The sequence below is a fragment of the Lissotriton helveticus genome, chromosome 5_1, assembly GCF_964261635.1.
Source record: "Lissotriton helveticus chromosome 5_1, aLisHel1.1, whole genome shotgun sequence".
NCBI lineage: Eukaryota > Metazoa > Chordata > Amphibia > Caudata > Salamandridae > Lissotriton > Lissotriton helveticus.
This window is the reverse complement of record NC_136065.1, coordinates 193,566,016-193,586,272: the sequence shown is the minus strand read 5'-3', so window position 1 is coordinate 193,586,272 and position 20,257 is coordinate 193,566,016. Positions and strand designations below refer to the sequence as shown.

The following is a 20,257-nucleotide window of genomic DNA, read 5'->3' as shown; positions in this document are numbered from 1 at the left end:
TCCTTTACCTGGTCACGTAGTCTGCTAGAGCTGGGACACCCCGCTGCTGGGGTAGCCATGTGCTATATAAATGCGTCTAACATAACATAACATAATCCCCACCTCCGTGACCTTAATAGACTTAAAAATTCTTGGTGCGAATGCTAGCAATTTTTTTATTCTATTACAGGACTGGAGGCTTCGGAGTATGCTTGTTTAACCCTTATCCAGAACCACAGAAGCAACATCGCCCACAGGTTTATAATAAAATTGTTTTAATGTAGAGCTAGACGACCAATCAGCTGCTCTCATTATATCATGTATACTGGTACCTAAAATAAAAGATTTAGAGGCCATAGCTCCTCTCACAGAGTGCGCTCCAAATAAGTCTGTGTCAATGCCTGCCTCTGACATTACATACTGGAGCAACCTGGCAATAGTAGTAGAGGTAACATGCTTGAAAGGTTTTTGTAAAGCATTTAGCAACCTTGAACAACCTACTGGTCTGATAGACTGTGTACATTCCTCAAACACCTTGACACATTTCACTACACACAATTTATCATTCAATGGAAAAGCATTGTAATCAATGAACCTGGAGAAAGTTTTAGTTCAAGCAGAAATTACAAATGACATTCCCTCAGGAGAAAATATCCTACCATTTAAATCCAAAACCCTAACATTAGAGACACGGCGGCATGCCAATAAATATAGAAGCATACCCAATTTTGCAGACAATTGTTTCCTTGAGAGTAACTCATTGCTAGGCCAGTTATCAAATAAATTCAAAACTTTAGACACATCCCAGAAAGAATACTTAGGTGGATTCACCACACATATTCCGTTTAGGAGTTTATAAACCACCGGATGCATACCTACCGGTTTTCATCAATGTGCATATGCCCCTCAGAAATGGCAGATCGCAAATTGTGAACCGACCTATACGATAGACCATCAGATGCCTTTTTGGACCAAAAATGTATATTGTGGGAGAGATCCGCCTCCACGGGATCCAGGTGCTTCTCCAAGCACCATCCCTGCCACGCTCTCCATGCAAAACCAAATTGTTTCCTGGTAGAGGGAGTCCAGGCTTGTTGGATGAAGCTTGAAGCTTCTTCCGAAATTCCAGGCAACACCCACTATGGCCTGAATGCCTCAAGGCCATCAGGGATAATTGCCCCTCTAGAACTAGAGGGTGCAATTCTCCCTGAGGGCCCTGGAGAATCATCGGGAAGGAAGAAGGATGAAGAGGGAAGTCGCACGTCAGTTCCAACAGCTCTGGAAACCAAGGTAATAATAATAATAATCCACATTTGTATAGCGCACAATCACCCGTTAGGGTCTCTAGGCGCTGGGGGCCATCGGGAAGATTAAGCAAGCTATTGCCCAGAGTCGCATGGTGCTGGGCTAACCTGCCGCCGGAGCCGGGGATCGAACCGTGATCCCCAGATTCCAGCGTCAGTCGCCCTGGCCGCGGCGCCACACCTCTCTTGAGCCTTCCATACCGGGGTGATTAGTACTAGCTCCGCTCTCTGCAGAGCGATCTGGTTCGCTACTCTGGGTATCAAGACAAAGGGGGGAAAGGCGTAATTGACTGTCTTCAACCAATACTGCGTGAAGGCATCCGTGTGATAGGGGCCCCAAAGTGACTGAGTTATTTGGAAGTAATCTGGATGGAGCTTCCAGTCGCTGTAATCCTTCAAGTGACGGGAGTTCCAATCTGCTATTGTGTTGTCCCTCCCCGGAAGGTATTCTGCTACCACCGTTATTTGGTGAGCAAGGCAGTAATGGTTGTAGTCTTTGGCGATCTCTGCCAACATCGGGGACTTTGTACCCCCCAAGCTTGTTTATATATAAATCACCGCAGAGATGTTGTCCATCCGCAAGAGGATGCAGCACTATACCATCCTGGGTGAGAGAGTGCGAATCGCAAATGTATCCGCCAGGAGCTTGAGACAGTTGATGTGTAATGATAACTCATGGAGAGACCATCTGCTCCCTGTGGTAATCTCCCTGCATCGAGTCCCCCAACCCGATCGGTTGGCATCAGATTCTATGACTATCTCCGGGCGAGAGCCGAAGATTGCCCGGCCGTTCCAGGCATCCACGTGGGCTAGCCACCATTTGACCTCCTCCCGGACTTCGTCCGTGAGCGGAACCTGGTCCGAGTAAGACAGCCCCTTCTGAAGGTGCTGGATCTTGAGACGCTGAAGGGCCTGATAATGCAATGGTCCCGAAAATATCGCCTGTATGGAGGAAGCTAAAGGGCCTAGTAAGCGCGCAATCGCCCATAGAGACATGACTTCTGCACCGAGAGTCTTTCTCAATTCTTTCTTCAGATCTCTCAACTTGAGCTTGGGCAACTGGAGTTGGGCCGCCTGGGAATTGATCACAAACCCTAAGAACTCCAGTGACTGCGCTGGGACCAGAACAGATTTTGTCTTGCTTATTACAAAACCCAGATTCTCTAATAGAGACAATTTCAATTGCAAATGCTGCAATGCTAGGGAAGCGGAGGGAGCAATTATCAGTATGTCGTCCAGGTAAATGATTAACCGAATACCCTGCTCCCGGAGATGAGCGGTCCCTGGCTTCATCAACTTGGTGAAATACCAAGGAGCTGAGTAAAGACCAAAAGGCAGAACCAAATATTCCAGACGTCTGCCTCGCCATTGCCATTGGAACTGTAGGAACTGCCGGTGAGGGGGAAAAATTGGGACCGTCAGGTATCTTTGAGGTCTAGACCGATCATCCAGTCCCTCTGTCTCAAAATGTCTGTCAGAAGATGGATCCCTTCCATCTTGAAATGTCTGTACAGGACAAAGGAGTTGAAATCTTTCAGGTTTAGCACTAGCCTGTAACCCCTGCCTCTCTTCAGGACTAGGAAGACATTGCTGCAGAAAACCAGGGGCCTGTTGTCACAATAGGCTACCGCATGTTTCTCCAGCAAGTCTGCTATTTTGTGATCTATAAAAAGTCTGTCTTGTTGGGAAAAAGACAGAGGGGGTGGAACAACACTCTAAAGAGGTGATTGAAAGAAGTCTATGAGGAATCCCTAGACCGTCTGTAATACCCAGGCATCCTGAGTAATGACTGGCCAATTGTCGAGGAAATGGCAAATGCGACCCCCCAGGGGACATAGAGATAGAGGCATTGGTCTTACCTGCAGTAATCTGAAGCAGGAAGTTTCCCCTCTGTCCTCCACGTGGTACCGGCTACGACTAAAACGTCTTGTGGGGTAGAACGTGCCGCCTCTACCACGGCCGTCACTTCCTCTGGGAGGGCCTTGATGATACTGGCGGCCTGGTGAGCGGCCCCTGCCTCGCTCGGCCCAACCAAAAAGGCCAGCTTGGAATTTCCGCTTGATATTTGATTGGGCCTTGTCCAGAGAGGTGGAGGTCCCGAGGTATTGGGAGACGTCTTTAACAAACCTCTCACCAAACAACAATCCTTACGCCGAGGGGCCTGGTTCCGCCGAGGCCAATTCGACAAGGTTACTGTCCATGCGCATGATAAGGGACTTCCTGCTCTCAGTGGCAATAGCACACTTCGTGTTTCCAAGGAAACAGATGGCTCGCTGGGTCCATCCCGCGAGGATGTCAGGGTCAATTGGTGCACCGGTCCACCAAGGCCATTTCTAAAATCTTTGCCTGAGGCCCAGTGGTATGCAAGAGTTTATCTTGGCAACCGCGCCAGGCACAGTCAATGCCCTTTTTGGGATCCTTACAAATTTCTTCAAAAAGGCTAGCATATTGGGATCAATGTCAGGCGTTTCGCCACTTTATCCAGGACGTCCTGACAGGGGGACTCGGATCTCAACCTGCTCCGAACTTCCCTATCGAAACTTCGCCTCAGATTTTGCTGCAAATAGTCTGCCTCCTCCGGCGGAGGAGCCCAATCTGAGGACCTCGAATGGATGATGTCTTGCGGGTTAAAGTCAAAGGGATTTGCTGTCTGGTAAAGGGCTGAGGACAGGGAATCGATGGAAACCCTCTTAGCCTTCTTTTTCTTAGGGGAAGTAGTATGCCCTGTAGAATCCGTGTCGGTATCCATGTCAGTGTCATACGCCTTCTTAGAAGAGGATGGACCAGGCTCTGAGGACCCAGAATATTGATGATCCGATGAGGAGGGAGGTGGTATCTTAGTCAGGGCCAGCGCGTGCGGCCAGCTGGAAGCCTTTAGTTGGAGCTGCTCCCCCCGAGGAGCACGCTGCTGGTTTCAATGACTCCTGAGAGTGCATCCCATGCCGCTGTGCAAAGTTTTCAAGTTGCGCAGTAATGGGTTTGAGGGCGGCTGTGAGCGCCTTGTTGACCGTCTGGGGAACCGTCACCTCCACCGCCTTATTGACGGACTGATGCATCTAAGGCATCAACCAGGTTGTCTTCCAGGAGGGGGCCATCCTTCTCCTCATAATACCCATATTCGTCCTCCTCAAAATAGGCCCAGTCTTCCTTCGCTAGTGGATATCTTGCGATTGCGACAAATAATTTGCCAAGGATAAATAATTCCAAAGGAATTGGTCGAGGGGGAGCAACCCTTAGTGTAAGTAAAACTTCTACTGCGCCTCAGCAAAGCTGTCCAAAAAAATTATAGCAGCCCACAGAGGGCATCAGGGAGCCAATCTGTTCCAAAAGCCTGCACTCAGCTTGGGCCGTCCTGATTATGCAGCCCAGGAATAGATGTCCGGAAGATAGGTGAAGAAACAACCTGTGCTCCAATGCGTGTTTGAAAATGCGGGCGGAGCAAGGAGGAAACGAAGTTGAGCATCACGTAGCCCAAAACCAGCCCAATTGGGCTATGCAACGTCTGGCTCCAGAGTAACACGGGCCCATACGAGGAAAGGCACCGTGAACCGCTTCAGAGCTTGCAGTAAGTGTGGGCAGCCACGTAGGGGTAAAGGCTAGGCCTGGGCGAAGCACTACGCTCCGCTCGCGGAGTTTGCGAAGTTTTTGCAACTTCGCACTACGCGAGCGGCACGTAGCACAGTGCGAACATGCGTAGTGCAGCGTAGCGTAGTGCAGCGCTCATTTTTTGCTTGTTCGCGGTCCTGAACGTCATGTTCGCGACCACGAGCAAGCAAAATGACATCCCGGCGAGATTCTTGCTTGTTCGCGGTCCTGAACGTCATGTTCGCGACCACGAGCAAGCAACGCTCAACGCGAGGAGGTCAGGTTTTTCATTGTGAGTGGTTGCGCATGCTCGCGACCGCTCTCAATGAGAAACTACCTGTTCGCGTTGAGAAAGCTGCCGCTCGAGTAATAATCTCCTCGAGCAGCAGAAAACTACAGCTCGCACTGTGCAAGATGCCGTTTTCAATGCTTGCACAGTGCCGGATGCTTGTTCGCACTGTGCAATCATTGAAAACACATCTTGCACAGTGCGAACATGCTACTACGCAGCTCGCGTAGTGCTACGTGAAGTTCGCGTAGTGCGAAGTGCACTTCGCGTAGCTTCGCGTAGCACTACTTCGCGAACTACGCCCACCCCTAGTAAAGGCACTCTGATGGGGGTGAGACGCATCAGAGAACTCCTAGCACGCTCGCCATCATCCGACTACCCTGAGGGAAAAACCTTCCCGATACTCATGCTGCACGCTGCCGCCGAGGCGCGACTCAAAGCACAACAAAACAGTGCAAACAAGTAAGTCAGTAATACGCAATTATAATGCCTTTTATGTGCTAAATAATCAACAAAAAAACACACATTAGAGTCTATAACAATGAACCCTGAAGTAAAGGTAAACAAAGTCGCAACACATAATTCATCGGCGAGCAGCAAAGAAAGAGGAAATGTTCATGGGAAGCGAGTCATTTATAGGGCTAGTCTCTATGGTTTGTAGATGTTATACTAAGCATTCTGGGAAATGCTGTTTTCAATTGTATGTTTAAAACGTTTTAATTGGCTGCTGTTAAATTGCAGTAAAGAAAGAGAAAGCATAATCTGAAGCCTCCGGTGCTTTAATAGAATTCTCCACTCATGAGTGTAACCGGAATCACCTGTGGTTGCAGACGTTACAATGGAAGTAAATATTTGGAACCAGTGGATTTTCTGGGCCGCCATGTTGGAAGTATGGTACTTCTGTGGTTGCCAATAACCTAAACAGGCGACCCTTGGGAGCAGCGGTAATATATATATATACACATAAAAGATAATATGTTCTCTGATATATCATGTATAGAGATAACCGATAAAAGGTAAGAAGAAAAAGTGAAAGAAAACTCCTTGATTGGTCTTAAAAGTAAAATACGATCACAGACCACCCTGAGTCACAAGAGCAGGCAAAATTGAAGGGACGCCATTAAATAGCTGTGATAGAAAGGTGGATGGGATAAAAAACAACATCCCTCAAGTGGCGGGATGGATAAGTACATTCTAACTGACTTTTTGGGAGATCATGAGTACATGCTACTCCTCAATATGACAAGAATATATTCTATATAGGGGAAATTAATAATAATGTAAGATTGTTAAAGGATAGTAAAGGCGTAAGTACTGTATTCTAAAAAAATATGCATGATATAGACAATATACATTTAAAAAAGAAAAATAGAGAGTAAACTGAATAATTAGGAGATGCTTTATGTTGTGTGCAACTGTGAATGTTATTTCCCCTGGGTTGCTTCCCCTTATTTATATTTCATTGGCCCTCTCCTTTGTCTTGACTTGTGCCCAGCACGTTGCCACGAGGGTGGTGTACCTGGACGAGAGTAGGTAAACTACTTGACAACTATTGTGTATTATTTTGATTTCTTTTCACAATTTTCATTTGCTATTATTTTCTTAGACTTTTGTATAGTATTTTGACACAAGAAGCCTATTTTCACTATTTCTTTTGGTTAATTGGTCAGCTAGTACATTGTATCCCTAGTGTCTTATCTGTTTTTGTGTTACGATGGAAAGTAAGAAAATCTTTGGCTTCAGTGATAAGGACTTCTTCAAACTGATAGGCCAGACTAGTGTCACCAATAAATCCCCTACAGCTGCAAGAGGAAGCAATGACAAATGATTGAAATTATTGAATCTGAAAAAGAAAGCCAAAAGGGCTGAATCACATGCAGAGTTCATGTTAGAATACCTCAAAGCAGAAGTAATCCCCAATGGTCTAAGAACCAAGAACGTTCCCGGACTCTTTGTAGAGATCAGAAATGTTTTGGAGAAATGGTCACTTATTGCTAAATGCTGTTCTTGGGATCTAATGATCCTAATTATAGAAACAGCAAGGGAAATGGTAGATACTCTGCTTAAGGAATTTGCAGAAACTGAAGAAAGTCTGAAAAATAATAACAGTTTAGAGGAAGCCAAAAAAAGAACAGAAGTTCATTTGGAATTGTACTCCTTTAATGAATATCTTAGTAAAAAGAAAACCAATAAACTTAAAAAAGATATTTGATTTTTTTCAGAATAAGGGTCTGTCCATACTTGGGCACAATATTACAATATCCCCAAAGACAACATTAGTCACACTGATTATCAGCACTAGTCAAATGTGCATTTTTTTTACATTTACAGATACTTCTAATTCAGAAGGAGAGGGTGGATCCAATCAATTTAATTAATATGGGAATAGAAGGGAACAATTTAAAGGCTCAAATAGAAATAACCGTTTTTTAGGGAATCAACGGGGAACACCGAGAACAAGGTTCAGGAATCAAACATGGGGCCAAAACCAACATTCAGAGAACACACCTCATTACCATCAAACCAGACAACATCCGTATTGGAGGGATTGACCCCCCATGCAGAATTCCATCCCGGTGTTCAATTTATCCTCTGTTGAACTAGATAAACAGTCCCTGGAACTTTTATCCAAAGAGCTGTCATTTGTCCCTGGTTCCAACATTAATACAGTTGAGCTCTGTCAAGACATCCATATCATTTTCCGTAAGTTTTTCTTGGATTCTAACCCCACTACCTCCTATAATGGATCAGGACTCAAGCCTCCATCCACCTTTACACCCACTGTGGATGAACTAGGTTAAGAGTTGAAAAAGTGGCATATGTGAAAATACAAACCATGCTCAGATATGTACCAAAACCCCCTTACAATGTAAGCATTCAAGAGAATACTGCCCTTAACAGATTACATAAAAGCAGAGAAATATCTGTGAAACTGTGTGATATAGGGGGCGGTATTGTGCTAAATGATACCGAAAACTATAAAAGCAAAATGCTAGCCATGCTGAATATCCCTGACCACTATGCCAAGGTAAGAAACAATCAAAACACAAGAAAGTGGCCTGGTCAGAATTATTGTAGGTATGCCATGTTGAGTCAAAAAACCATTAACAACACTGTGGTGATAGCACTGGGCTAGGAAAAGTTCCCATCAGCCCACCCATCTGGTGGAGTATCGTCACGTGGGAGATATATCATAAATCCAATGCTTGATCAAGGCACCTAAGAATGGTGCAAAGATGGATTTTGTTGATGTAATCTTAGACCACAGTGCTTCACTGGTGAAGCCAATGGAGTGCAGTGCGCGTGAGAGGTGAACGTGAAACTAAAATTGACTCTAAGGACCAAAAATAAGTTTAATAGGCATGGTACTAAGGTCAAATCTAAAAACACAGCCCAGTAGTTTTGAAAGAATAACTACATCAAGGCACGGTGTGGTGTGGTCGACATGTTTCAGCTAGATTGACATAATGGTCCTAGCTTTCTTCAGGACCTAGTGAATACTGCGACTGCAAATTGAAGTAAAGTAGATTTACAACAACGGTGAATTTGTGCACTGTAAATAATGGATAAATCCTACCAGTTACTCTGAGCCCAGATGTATACTGGTGATGATCCAATCATACCGTGTTTCCTAAAACAAGGAGAGAAGTGTTCAATTCATAGCATGTAAAATGAAAAAACAACAGGCATACAAACAATGCGGTGGAGAAGGTCTCCCCGTAACACAGCAATTGTTAATAATATTACTGGATTAGTGTATGTATATCACACAAAACATTTTTTTTAAACTTTCAACACTTACCCAACGTTATGTGGGAGTGTGCCTCACCTCACCCGGTCACCCACTCGGGAATAGGGAGGCCCCGCTCTGTCAGAATGGAAACAATTTTGAAAGACCTCAGAAAAATCAGGGGTAATGTAGTCCAATTGGTTACATGTTTCCAAGTTAGCACTGACAAAACCTAGTTATAAAAAGGAGATTCAACCTCAACTGAACAAGTGGGGCTGGCCATACAGGACAAGCATGATGGAAGGGTAGGTTTTGAGCTTAAATTATGTGGCAATGCAATGTACACGAATATCAGAAAAATGGTAAGTATAAGAATTCTCAAAATCAAAAGGAAAATTAGCGAGCTCACTGGGGCAAGAATGGGGCGTCCTACCTGTCCGTCGGTACCTCTACACCAACATCCGAGAGGGAGTGGAGGTAACTGGCAGGGCGGCGCGCCTGTCTTTTTATACCCAAGTAGATTGATTAACGAGCTTCAGCTGTGCATAAGTGGGCGTGTGATGCCAAAGATCGCGCTGTAAGAAAGGAGCGCATTCGCGTCATGTAGAGACGCTACATACTTGACTCATGCGTGGTAGTAATCAGGGTGGGATCATCACAGAAGACGCGCTGTTGTTTAAGTGCGCATGCGTCCGCTAAAGACGTAAGCACTATGCACATGCGCCCTAGATTTCACTTGTCTCAGAGCTCATTCGACCCAAATGAACAAAATGTTCATGGCGCGCTTCTGCGCAGTGTGTTTATTACGCGCATGCGCCTTGGAAATGGAGCATCTAGTGTTTGTGGACACTAATGTATGTAGTGTTCGCGGTGCGCTTCAACTCATTATTTTAAGATGTGTGACACTTCATATGATATATTGTGTCGGGTGACATTTAAACGACGTGCTAAGGTAACAAGGCACAAGTGTCAAATGTTTTTAGAAGGTATGGTGCAAGTTTATGTATTTTGTGCAAAATTACCGCCTGAAAAAATTGCATATCTTTTTGGAGAAAACATCTGGCAAGTGGGCACATTAATTGTATTTTGTAGACACCCTTGTCCACACCAGACCTCGGATTTGTAACACTGACAACTCTGGAAACTTATGGGATCTTCCACCGGTTTCTGGCCACTATCCGTGTGGATCATGTAGTGCTTGCCCCCAGACGGTTAAAACCAAGACAGTCGACATAGGATCAGGTAGAACGTGGGTCCTTAAGAAACACACAAATTGTAACACTGACAACGTTATCTATTTGATTACCTGTCCATGCTCCCTAAGATATATCGGCTACACCACCAGAAAAATTAAATTAAGAATTGGGGAACACAAAAGTACCATCAGGTGTCGTAAACAGGCCACCAAACTCACCAATCATTTCCTTGATGCTAGACACTCAGCTGATGAAATGAAGTGGCTTATTCTTGAGCAGCCCTATATCCCTCCTCACATCAGTGACACATCTAAGTTCCTATTTAAGAAAGAACAGAAATGGATTTTCCATTTGGAAAGCCATATCAAGGGGCTTAATGATGACATACCCTGGACATCATTATAAGTAAACTATGCGTCCATTTTAGGAGATACTCTGACAATATTACAGTATCCATCTACTTCCCTAGCTAGTACCTTGGGGGTATTACTCTACATGACAAATTTGTCTACACAGACAATTTTGTCTGCACATTTATTTTGTTTGCTCTCCTTTTCTACAAAAATACAATTAATGTGCCCACTTGCCAGATGTTTTCTCCAAAAAGATATGCAATTTTTTCAGGCGGTAATTTTGCACAAAATACATAAACTTGCACCATACCTTCTAAAAACATTTGACACTTGTGCCTTGTTACCTTAGCACGTCGTTTAAATGTCACCCGACACAATATATCATATGAAGTGTCACACATCTCAAAATAATGAGTTGAAGCGCACCGCGAACACTACATACATTAGTGTCCACAAACACTAGATGCTCCATTTCCAAGGCGCATGCGCGTAATAAACACACTGCGCAGAAGCGCGCCATGAACATTTTGTTCATTTGGGTCGAATGAGCTCTGAGACAAGTGAAATCTAGGGCGCATGTGCATAGTGCTTACGTCTTTAGCGGACGCATGCGCACTTAAACAACAGCGCATCTTCTATGAGGATCCCACCCTGATTACTACCACGCATGAGTCAAGTATGTAGCGTCTCTACATGACGCGAATGCGCTCCTTTCTTACAGCGCGATCTTTGGCATCACACGCCCACTTATGCACAGCTGAAGCTCGTTAATCAATCTACTTGGGTATAAAAAGACAGGCGCGCCGCCCTGCCAGTTACCTCCACTCCCTCTCGGATGTTGGTGTAGAGGTACCGACGGACAGGTAGGACGCCCTATTCTTGCCCCAGTGAGCTCGCTAATTTTCCTTTTGATTTTGAGAATTCTTATACTTACCATTTTTCTGATATTCGTGTACATTGCATTGCCACATAATTTAAGCTCAAAACCTACCCTTCCATCATGCTTGTCCTGTATGGCCAGCCCCATTTGTTCAGTTGAGGTTGAATCTCCTTTTTATAACTAGGTTTTGTCAGTGCTAACTTGGAAACATGTAACCAATTGGACTGCATTACCCCTGATTTTTCTGAGGTCTTTCAAAATTGTTTCCATTCTGACAGAGCGGGGCCTCCCTATTCCCGAGTGGGTGACCGGGTGAGGTGAGGCACACTCCCACATAACGTTGGGTAAGTGTTGAAAGTTAAAAAAAAAATTTTTGTGTGATATACATACACTAATCCAGTAATATTATTAACAATTGCTGTGTTACGGGGAGACCTTCTCCACCGCATTGTTTGTATGCCTGTTGTTTTTTCATTTTACATGCTATGAATTGTACACTTCTCTCCTTGTTTTAGGAAACACGGTATGATTGGATCATCACCAGTATACATCTGGGCTCAGAGTAACTGGTAGGATTTATCCATTATTTACAGTGCACAAATTCACCGTTGTTCTAAATCTACTTTACTTCAATTTGCAGTCGCAGTATTCACTAGGTCCTGAAGAAAGCTAGGACCATTATGTCCATCTAGCTGAAACATGTCGACCACACCGTGCCTTGATGTAGTTATTCCTTCAAAACTACTGGCCTGTGTTTTTAGATTTGACCTTAGTACCATGCCTATTAAACTTATTTTTGGTCCTTAGAGTCAATTTTAGTTTCACGTTCACCTCTCACGCGCACTGCACTCCATTGGCATCACCAGTGAAGCACTGTGGTCTAAGATTACATCAACAAAATCCATCTTTGCACCATTCTTAGGTGCCTTGATCAAGCATTGGATTTATGATATATCTCCCACGTGACGATACTCCACCAGATGGGTGGGCTGATGGGAACTTTTCCTAGCCCAGTGCTATCACCACAGTGTTGTTAATGGTTTTTTGACTCAACATGGCATACCTACAATAATTCTGACCAGGCCACTTTCTTGTGTTTTGATAGTAGCTATAGGGGCCTAAGTCGCCTTGGTCGTTTAAATTGCCCTTCTGACCCTCCACCACCCTAATTTTTTCAGTATTTAGAGCAACTTCTTGTTGCGGGTCTTTCTGTATTAAACAATATCTTTTGATAGGGTATATCCCTTTTGCTCACCTAGTTTATTGCTTTTGGAGATTCCCTCTTGAACTATGGCTGACTTTGCTGGACTAGCATTTGATGATGACATGCTTAAAATTATTTTAGATGAAAACCCTTGTCCATTGGGTTCATTGCCTGAGACTCCCAACATAGCTAAGGATGACTGGCTTACGCTGCTCAACCTAAAAAAATCACACACACGTACCTCTATCCATGGAACCATTATGGCACAATATCTTAGAGGAAAATGTGCCCCGACAGGCCTTATAGTTACTAATACACCTAGGCTCTTCTTGACCGATAACATTTTTCTACGTGATTGGTCCCTTATAGCGTGGCGATGTACACGGGATTGGCTGATATTGATTATCAGTACGGCCAAAAGGGTAGCTGATGCTATCCTTATTGACATCCAGATACTTGAAGGGCAGATTCAGGCCACGTGTAGTACTTTATTTAAGAAACATCTAGACGAAACCAACAAAGCTAATAAAGACTACAAGGATAACATCTTGACTGGCAAAATGGATAAATTCAAGAAAGACCTTGCACGATTTTCTTTAGTCAAGGTTTATCCATACACCAGTGATGACTATGTAGCTCCAAGTTTCAACAGTAAGGGAAGACAGTCATCCTCTGGCTCCGATTCTAACTCAAGTGATTCAGGGACACCTAGCCATACTGGTATCTATCCCAGAGGGGTTGGTCAACAACAACGACCATTCAAAAGAGGAGGCCGCCAGAGAGGCGGCATGTATAATCAACATCCAGGCAACTATCACAATCCCGGTCCGTGGTGGCCACCCGGCCCTTGGGGCTTCCAACCACCACCACCATTTGCACAACAGCTGAATTCTTATCAGTATCCTCAGTTTTTCCCGGATCAGTCTTTTTTAGGGCGTGGCCGGGCCCAAAACCGAGGCAGAAGAAGAGGACCTCAGACTGTACAGTGGGAGGCCGATCAGACATTCCCCAACACCCGGAGCAGGAAAGCAGCTCAACAGAGCACCAGCTCAGAGACGAGCGGAACTTAATAGTCAATCTGAGTTCCCGAGCACTGACAACTGTAGAACATACAGTCCTTGGAAAGGGATTGGGCTTTGTACCTACTAATCATGGAGATCCTTTTCTCATGAGAACTGAACTTGAGAAGTTCTTTCGTAAGATACGGCTTTTTTTCTTTTTCAAAGATAAAACTGATAACTCTCAACCTGGCGATACAATACCTATAAATACAGGATTACGTCCAATTTCCACCTTCACTCCCTTGAGTCATCAGGTTCCATCTCATGTCACCACCTTTGAACAGGCAGTCAGACATGATGTCTCTCAATTGCAAGACAGTGACCGTCGGATCTTCCATAATTTTTCCAAATTAGAACAACAGGCCCTCAAGTGTCTCTCGCAAGACCCGTCCATCATTATAAAATCTGCGGACAAAGGGGGAGCCACGGTAATCATGGATTTGATCCAATACCGACAGGAATGCTTGAGACAATTAAATAATGATACATTTTATCAACGCCTGACTGAGGACCCCACTCCACATCTACTCACTGAAATCAAAACTTTAGTAGATGAAGGTAACATTGAAGGTTGGATTACACCCCAGGAAGCTAGGTTTCTAGTCACAGAGAAACCAACTATTCCGGGCTTTTACTGTCTACCCAAAATTCACAAAGCCACAAGACCACCACCAGGACGTCCCATAATTTCAGGGATCGGTTCTCTTCTGGAACCCCTGTCAACCTTTGTGGATTTCTTTCTGAGACCACTGGTCAAGAAGATGCCGACATACTTAGAGGATACAGCAGATGTCCTGAGACTTTTACCAACTGTAGAGTATAATGTAGAGACTGATCTGTTGGTCAGTTTTGACGTAGAGTCGCTCTACACCTGTATACCTCAGCAAGATACATTAGACACCATCAGAAGTCTGTAGTCAGCGGAGGATCTTGACAGTATCACTCCTGTCAATTTCATCTTATCTTGTGCAGAACTGGCTATGACAAAAAACTTCTTCAAGTTTGAAGATCAACTGTTCCTTCAAATCTCCGGGACCTCTATGGGGAGTGTTTTTGCCCCCAGCCTCGCTAACCTCTATATGCACCAATTCGAACAAAATCATGTCCTCAACCACAGCAACCCATTCTTTGATCATCTGGTGCTGTGGAAGAGGTATATAGATGATGTTCTGGTGGTATGGCGGGGCTCAGTCCCTGAAATCCAAGCTTTCCATCTCTGGCTCAATTCGTGCAATCAACATCTAAACTTCACGCTAGAGTACAGTCATGAGAGACTCGCCTTCCTGGACTTATCTATCTTTCCAGAAGCTGGTGGGCTTCAAAGTGAGCTTTTCACGAAGCCAATGGCGAGGAACTCACTTCTGCTTTTCAATAGCCATCACCCAAGTTCCCTAAGGGAAAATCTCCCGGTAGGCCAGTTCCTCCGTGTCAGGAGGAACTGTTCATCAAGAGATCTCTTCAACAAGCATGCTACTGTACTAGCCACCCAACTCCAGGATCGTCAATATCCAAAAAACCTTGTAAAAAGAGCATGGAAACGTGCTTCGAATAACAACCGTGAGGCACTGATTGAAAGACGACCAGCCAAACCACCTTTGGAACGACTCACGTTTGTCAGCACGTTCAATGCATTGTCAAATACCATCCAAAAAACAGTTCGCAAACATTGGGGGATTCTCAATACCACCAACGCTAACATCCCCGCACCTCTATTTGCATTCAAAAGAGCACCAAGCCTACGAGACACCCTTGTCTACACCAGACCTCGGATTTGTAACACTGACAACTCTGGAAACTTATGGGATCTTCCACCGGTTTCTGGCCACTATCCGTGTGGATCATGTAGTGCTTGCCCCCAGACGGTTAAAACCAAGACAGTCGACACAGGATCAGGTAGAACGTGGGTCCTTAAGAAACACACAAATTGTAACACTGACAACGTTATCTATTTGATTACCTGTCCATGCTCCCTAAGATATATCGGCTACACCACCAGAAAAATTAAATTAAGAATTGGGGAACACAAAAGTACCATCAGGTGTCGTAAACAGGCCACCAAACTCACCAATCATTTCCTTGATGCTAGACACTCAGCTGATGAAATGAAGTGGTTTATTCTTGAGCAGCCCTATATCCCTCCTCACATCAGTGACACATCTAAGTTCCTATTTAAGAAAGAACAGAAATGGATTTTCCATTTGGAAAGCCATATCAAGGGGCTTAATGATGACATACCCTGGACATCATTATAAGTAAACTATGCGTCCATTTTAGGAGATACTCTGACAATATTACAGTATCCATCTACTTCCCTAGCTAGTACCTTGGGGGCATTACTCTACATGACAAATTTGTCTACACAGACAATTTTGTCTGCACATTTATTTTGTTTGCTCTCCTTTTCTACAAAAATACAATTAATGTGCCCACTTGCCAGATGTTTTCTCCAAAAAGATATGCAATTTTTTCAGGCGGTAATTTTGCACAAAATACATAAACTTGCACCATACCTTCTAAAAACATTTGACACTTGTGCCTTGTTACCTTAGCACGTCGTTTAAATGTCACCCGACACAATATATCATATGAAGTGTCACACATCTTAAAATAATGAGTTGAAGCGCACCGCGAACACTACATACATTAGTGTCCACAAACACTAGATGCTCCATTTCCAAGGCGCATGCGCGTAATAAACACACTGCGCAGAAGCGCGCCATGAACATTTTGTTCATTTGGGTCGAATGAGCTCTGAGACAAGTGAAATCTAGGGCGCATGTGCATAGTGCTTACGTCTTTAGCGGACGCATGCGCACTTAAACAACAGCGCGTCTTCTATGATGATCCCACCCTGATTACTACCACGCATGAGTCAAGTATGTAGCGTCTCTACATGACGCGAATGCGCTCCTTTCTTACAGCGCGATCTTTGGCATCACACGCCCACTTATGCACAGCTGAAGCTCGTTAATCAATCTACTTGGGTATAAAAAGACAGGCGCGCCGCCCTGCCAGTTACCTCCACTCCCTCTCGGATGTTGGTGTAGAGGTACCGACGGACAGGTAGGACGCCCCATTCTTGCCCCAGTAAGCTCGCTAATTTTCCTTTTGATTTTGAGAATTCTTATACTTACCATTTTTCTGATATTCGTGTACATTGCATTGCCACATAATTTAAGCTCAAAACCTACCCTTCCATCATGCTTGTCCTGTATGGCCAGCCCCATTTGTTCAGTTGAGGTTGAATCTCCTTTTTATAACTAGGTTTTGTCAGTGCTAACTTGGAAACATGTAACCAATTGGACTACATTACCCCTGATTTTTCTGAGGTCTTTCAAAATTGTTTCCATTCTGACAGAGCGGGCCTCCCTATTCCCGAGTGGGTGACCGGGTGAGGTGAGGCACACTCCCACATAACGTTGGGTAAGTGTTGAAAGTTTAAAAAAAATGTTTTGTTTGATATACATACACTAATCCAGTAATATTATTAACAATTGCTGTGTTACGGGGAGACCTTCTCCACCGCATTGTTTGTATGCCTGTTGTTTTTTCATTTTACATGCTATGAATTGTACACTACTCTCCTTGTTTTAGGAAACACGGTATGATTGGATCATCACCAGTATACATCTGGGCTCAGGGTAACTGGTAGGATTTATCCATTATTTACAGTGCGCAAATTCACCGTTGTTCTAAATCTACTTTACTTCAATTTGCAGTCGCAGTATTCACTAGGTCCTGAAGAAAGCTAGGACCATTATGTCCATCTAGCTGAAACATGTCGACCACACCACACCGTGCCTTGATGTAGTTATTCTTTCAAAACTACTGGGCTGTGTTTTTAGATTTGACCTTAGTACCATGCCTATTAAACTTATTTTTGGTCCTTAGAGTCAATTTTAGTTTCACGTTCACCTCTCACGCGCACTGCACTCCATTGGCATCACCAGTGAAGCACTGTGGTCTAAGATTACATCAACAAAATCCATCTTTGCACCATTCTTAGGTGCCTTGATCAAGCATTGGATTTATGATATATCTCCCACGTGACGATACTCCACCAGATGGGTGGGCTGATGGGAACTTTTCCTAGCCCAGTGCTATCACCACAGTGTTGTTAATGGTTTTTTGACTCAACATGGCATACCTACAATAATTCTGACCAGGCCACTTTCTTGTGTTTTGATAGTAGCTATAGGGGCCTAAGTCGCCTTGGTTGTTTAAATTGCCCTTCTGACCCTCCACCACCGTAATTTTTTCAAGTTAAGAAACAACTCAGAAAAAAGGATTAAGATGGAAATGTTGAACATTACAACGGCCGCTATGGATGAGGGCATCATTTGTGGACATAATTTGTGGACCTTAATAGGACATATGCTCAGACACCTTTGATATATGGGGAACTAAAAACCCATAAAGATTCTGATGACCCTCCCCTTGGACCTAGTGGGCCCGATTCACAGAACTTACTTAAGACAAAATCCTAAACTTACAACCATTTTGGTATTCACAGAAGGCACTTACTCATTTTGGTATTCACAGAAGGCACTTACTCATTTCGGTATTCACAGAAGTTAGGAGTCCTAACTTTAGGACTCCTAAATGCCTTCTGTGAATACCGAAAGTCTTAAAGTTAGGATTTTTCTCAGTTTAGGAGTAGTAAAGTTAGGGGTCTTAACTTTATTACTCCTAAACTGAGAAAAATCCTAACTTTAAGACTTTCAGAATTCACAGAAGGCATTTAGGAGTCCTAAAGTTAGGAGTCCTAACTTTACTACTCCTAAACTGAGAAAAATACTAACTTTAAGACTTTCGGAATTCACAGAAGGCATTTAGGAGTCCTAAAGTTAGGAGTCCTAACTTCTGTGAATACCAAAATGGTTGTAAGTTTAGGATTTTGTCTTAAATTAGTTCTGTGAATCAGGCCCATTGTGTCCACGGCTTGCCCAGATACTGAACCCCTGTCCAAATATGTGGTTCTATTTCTCAAACCTCTGGTTGCTGCCCTCCCTGCTTATGTTAAGGACAGAGGCCAAATGAGATCTGTAGGAGGCTGGTTTAGTATATTGTGCACACTTCTTTAAGTGAACCACTTTGCACCAATCCAGACGACTCTTATGATGATTTTAGTGGTCTTAGACAACCTTAGAAAGCTCTCTAAGTGGTAGCTGTGGCGAGCAGCCTTCCGGCTTAGTCAAGATGGCGTGTTAAGCAGCTTGTGGTACAAGGACTAATTATATTTACAGTAGGTTAAACGAAAAAGAACCACACTGTGTAGTTATTAAAATAGTTATATTTATTATACAGACTCACTAACACATTGCTATATCTCCTACCCAGAGATATCAACACAATACACACAATATTTTATCTGTAAAACAGGTACATAAGCACAAATACACTGTGGTTTCCAGGGAGAGACCAAACATTTACAAAAGAAGTAGAATGCGAACTTCGGCCGAAGTCGGGACTTGAACCAGAAGGCTCACAAGGAACCACATGAGGTAAGTGCCCAGAGACCCCATAGAGGCTGTGTGCAGAGTGGAAACACAGCTGCGCACTCAATGGAAGTCACCCTACCATGGATACCCCAGGAACCAGGATACCTACATCAGGGAAGCCGGGTCAATAGGTGCAAATTGTCGTTGGGAACCGCAGTAGACCACAATAGAGGACTTCAGTAAAGAAGCTGCTGGTGAAAAAGGTGAAAGAGTCCGGTTGAATCCAAGGGTAGATTCTTGAAACTGAGTACCTGCAAGCAGAGGGGATAGAGTCTATGCCACTCGTAAGTGGCCAGGAGGCACAGAAGACCAATGACCACTCATGATGGAAGATGCAGGAGTGATGACTGTGACCTTGTCTCTACAGCTGTGAGAACCAGGCGATGCTGTAGAAGACCAGGAGACATTCATGAACTGTCCCACTTCGGAAGTCGAGAACCAGAGGATCGGTGTCCGGCGGCAGCACAAATAAGCCTTGGCAGCAGCAATAAACATGGTAAACAAAAAAGGTGCAGCGTTGGGACCAGTAAGGTCTGAGAGACTCACCAAGTGCAGGAGAGTCAGAGCAAGTCCAAGCAAGCAGGGGAGCTCACTGAAGCCAAAGAAGACCCTCAAAACGACCCACTGATGGGCGTCCTGAGACCCCGTAAAAGCCTTTTGGCCATAACTAATGGCTAGCAGCAGTTTTGCTTTTAAGGCAGTTAATATTGGTCCGGCACTGGAGCTTATCAGGTGTAAGCTCAGTTGCTTTAGCAGGAATATCACCCTGTGAAGGCACAGGAGTCGCAAGAGAAACTGGAGCAGCTTCCCAAAGTTGCAGGCCGACGGTGTAGAGGATGCGTTGAGGACGAAGATCTTGACAGGACGAGATGCTGGAGGCTGGAGCTTCTTGTTGCCCGATGATCTCTGGAGGACAAAGTCAACAAGCCTTGGCAACGGCAAGTCAACGCTGTGCACAGGTGCACAGGGCTTCTGTTCCAGCAGTTCTGGCAAGGGATACTGGCTGCAAACTTGTTGAGAAGACAGTGCGTGTCTTGATATAGTTGCAGAACCACCACCTGTGTTGCTGAGCCTTTCTGAGTCCATAGGTCATCAGGAGAAGCAGACCAGTCAGCTTGGTTGCGCTGCCTGCAGATGCAGAGGAGTGACACCTTCACTCTGAGGGAGATTACTTA

General features: G+C 44.4%; 1 protein-coding gene across 1 annotated transcript in view; it reads left to right on the top strand.

Annotated features, from left to right (window-relative positions):
- The window catches only part of PAPPA (pappalysin 1), a 1,283,063-nt gene that overhangs the window by 243,570 nt on the left and 1,019,236 nt on the right, over positions 1-20,257 (top strand). Inside the window, exons 2-3 of the mRNA XM_078641985.1 lie at positions 16,940-17,004; positions 17,176-17,222. Coding sequence (XP_078498111.1) covers positions 17,186-17,222 — 37 coding nt within the window. The 5' untranslated portion in view covers positions 16,940-17,004; positions 17,176-17,185. The remainder of the gene's footprint in view (positions 1-16,939; positions 17,005-17,175; positions 17,223-20,257) is intronic.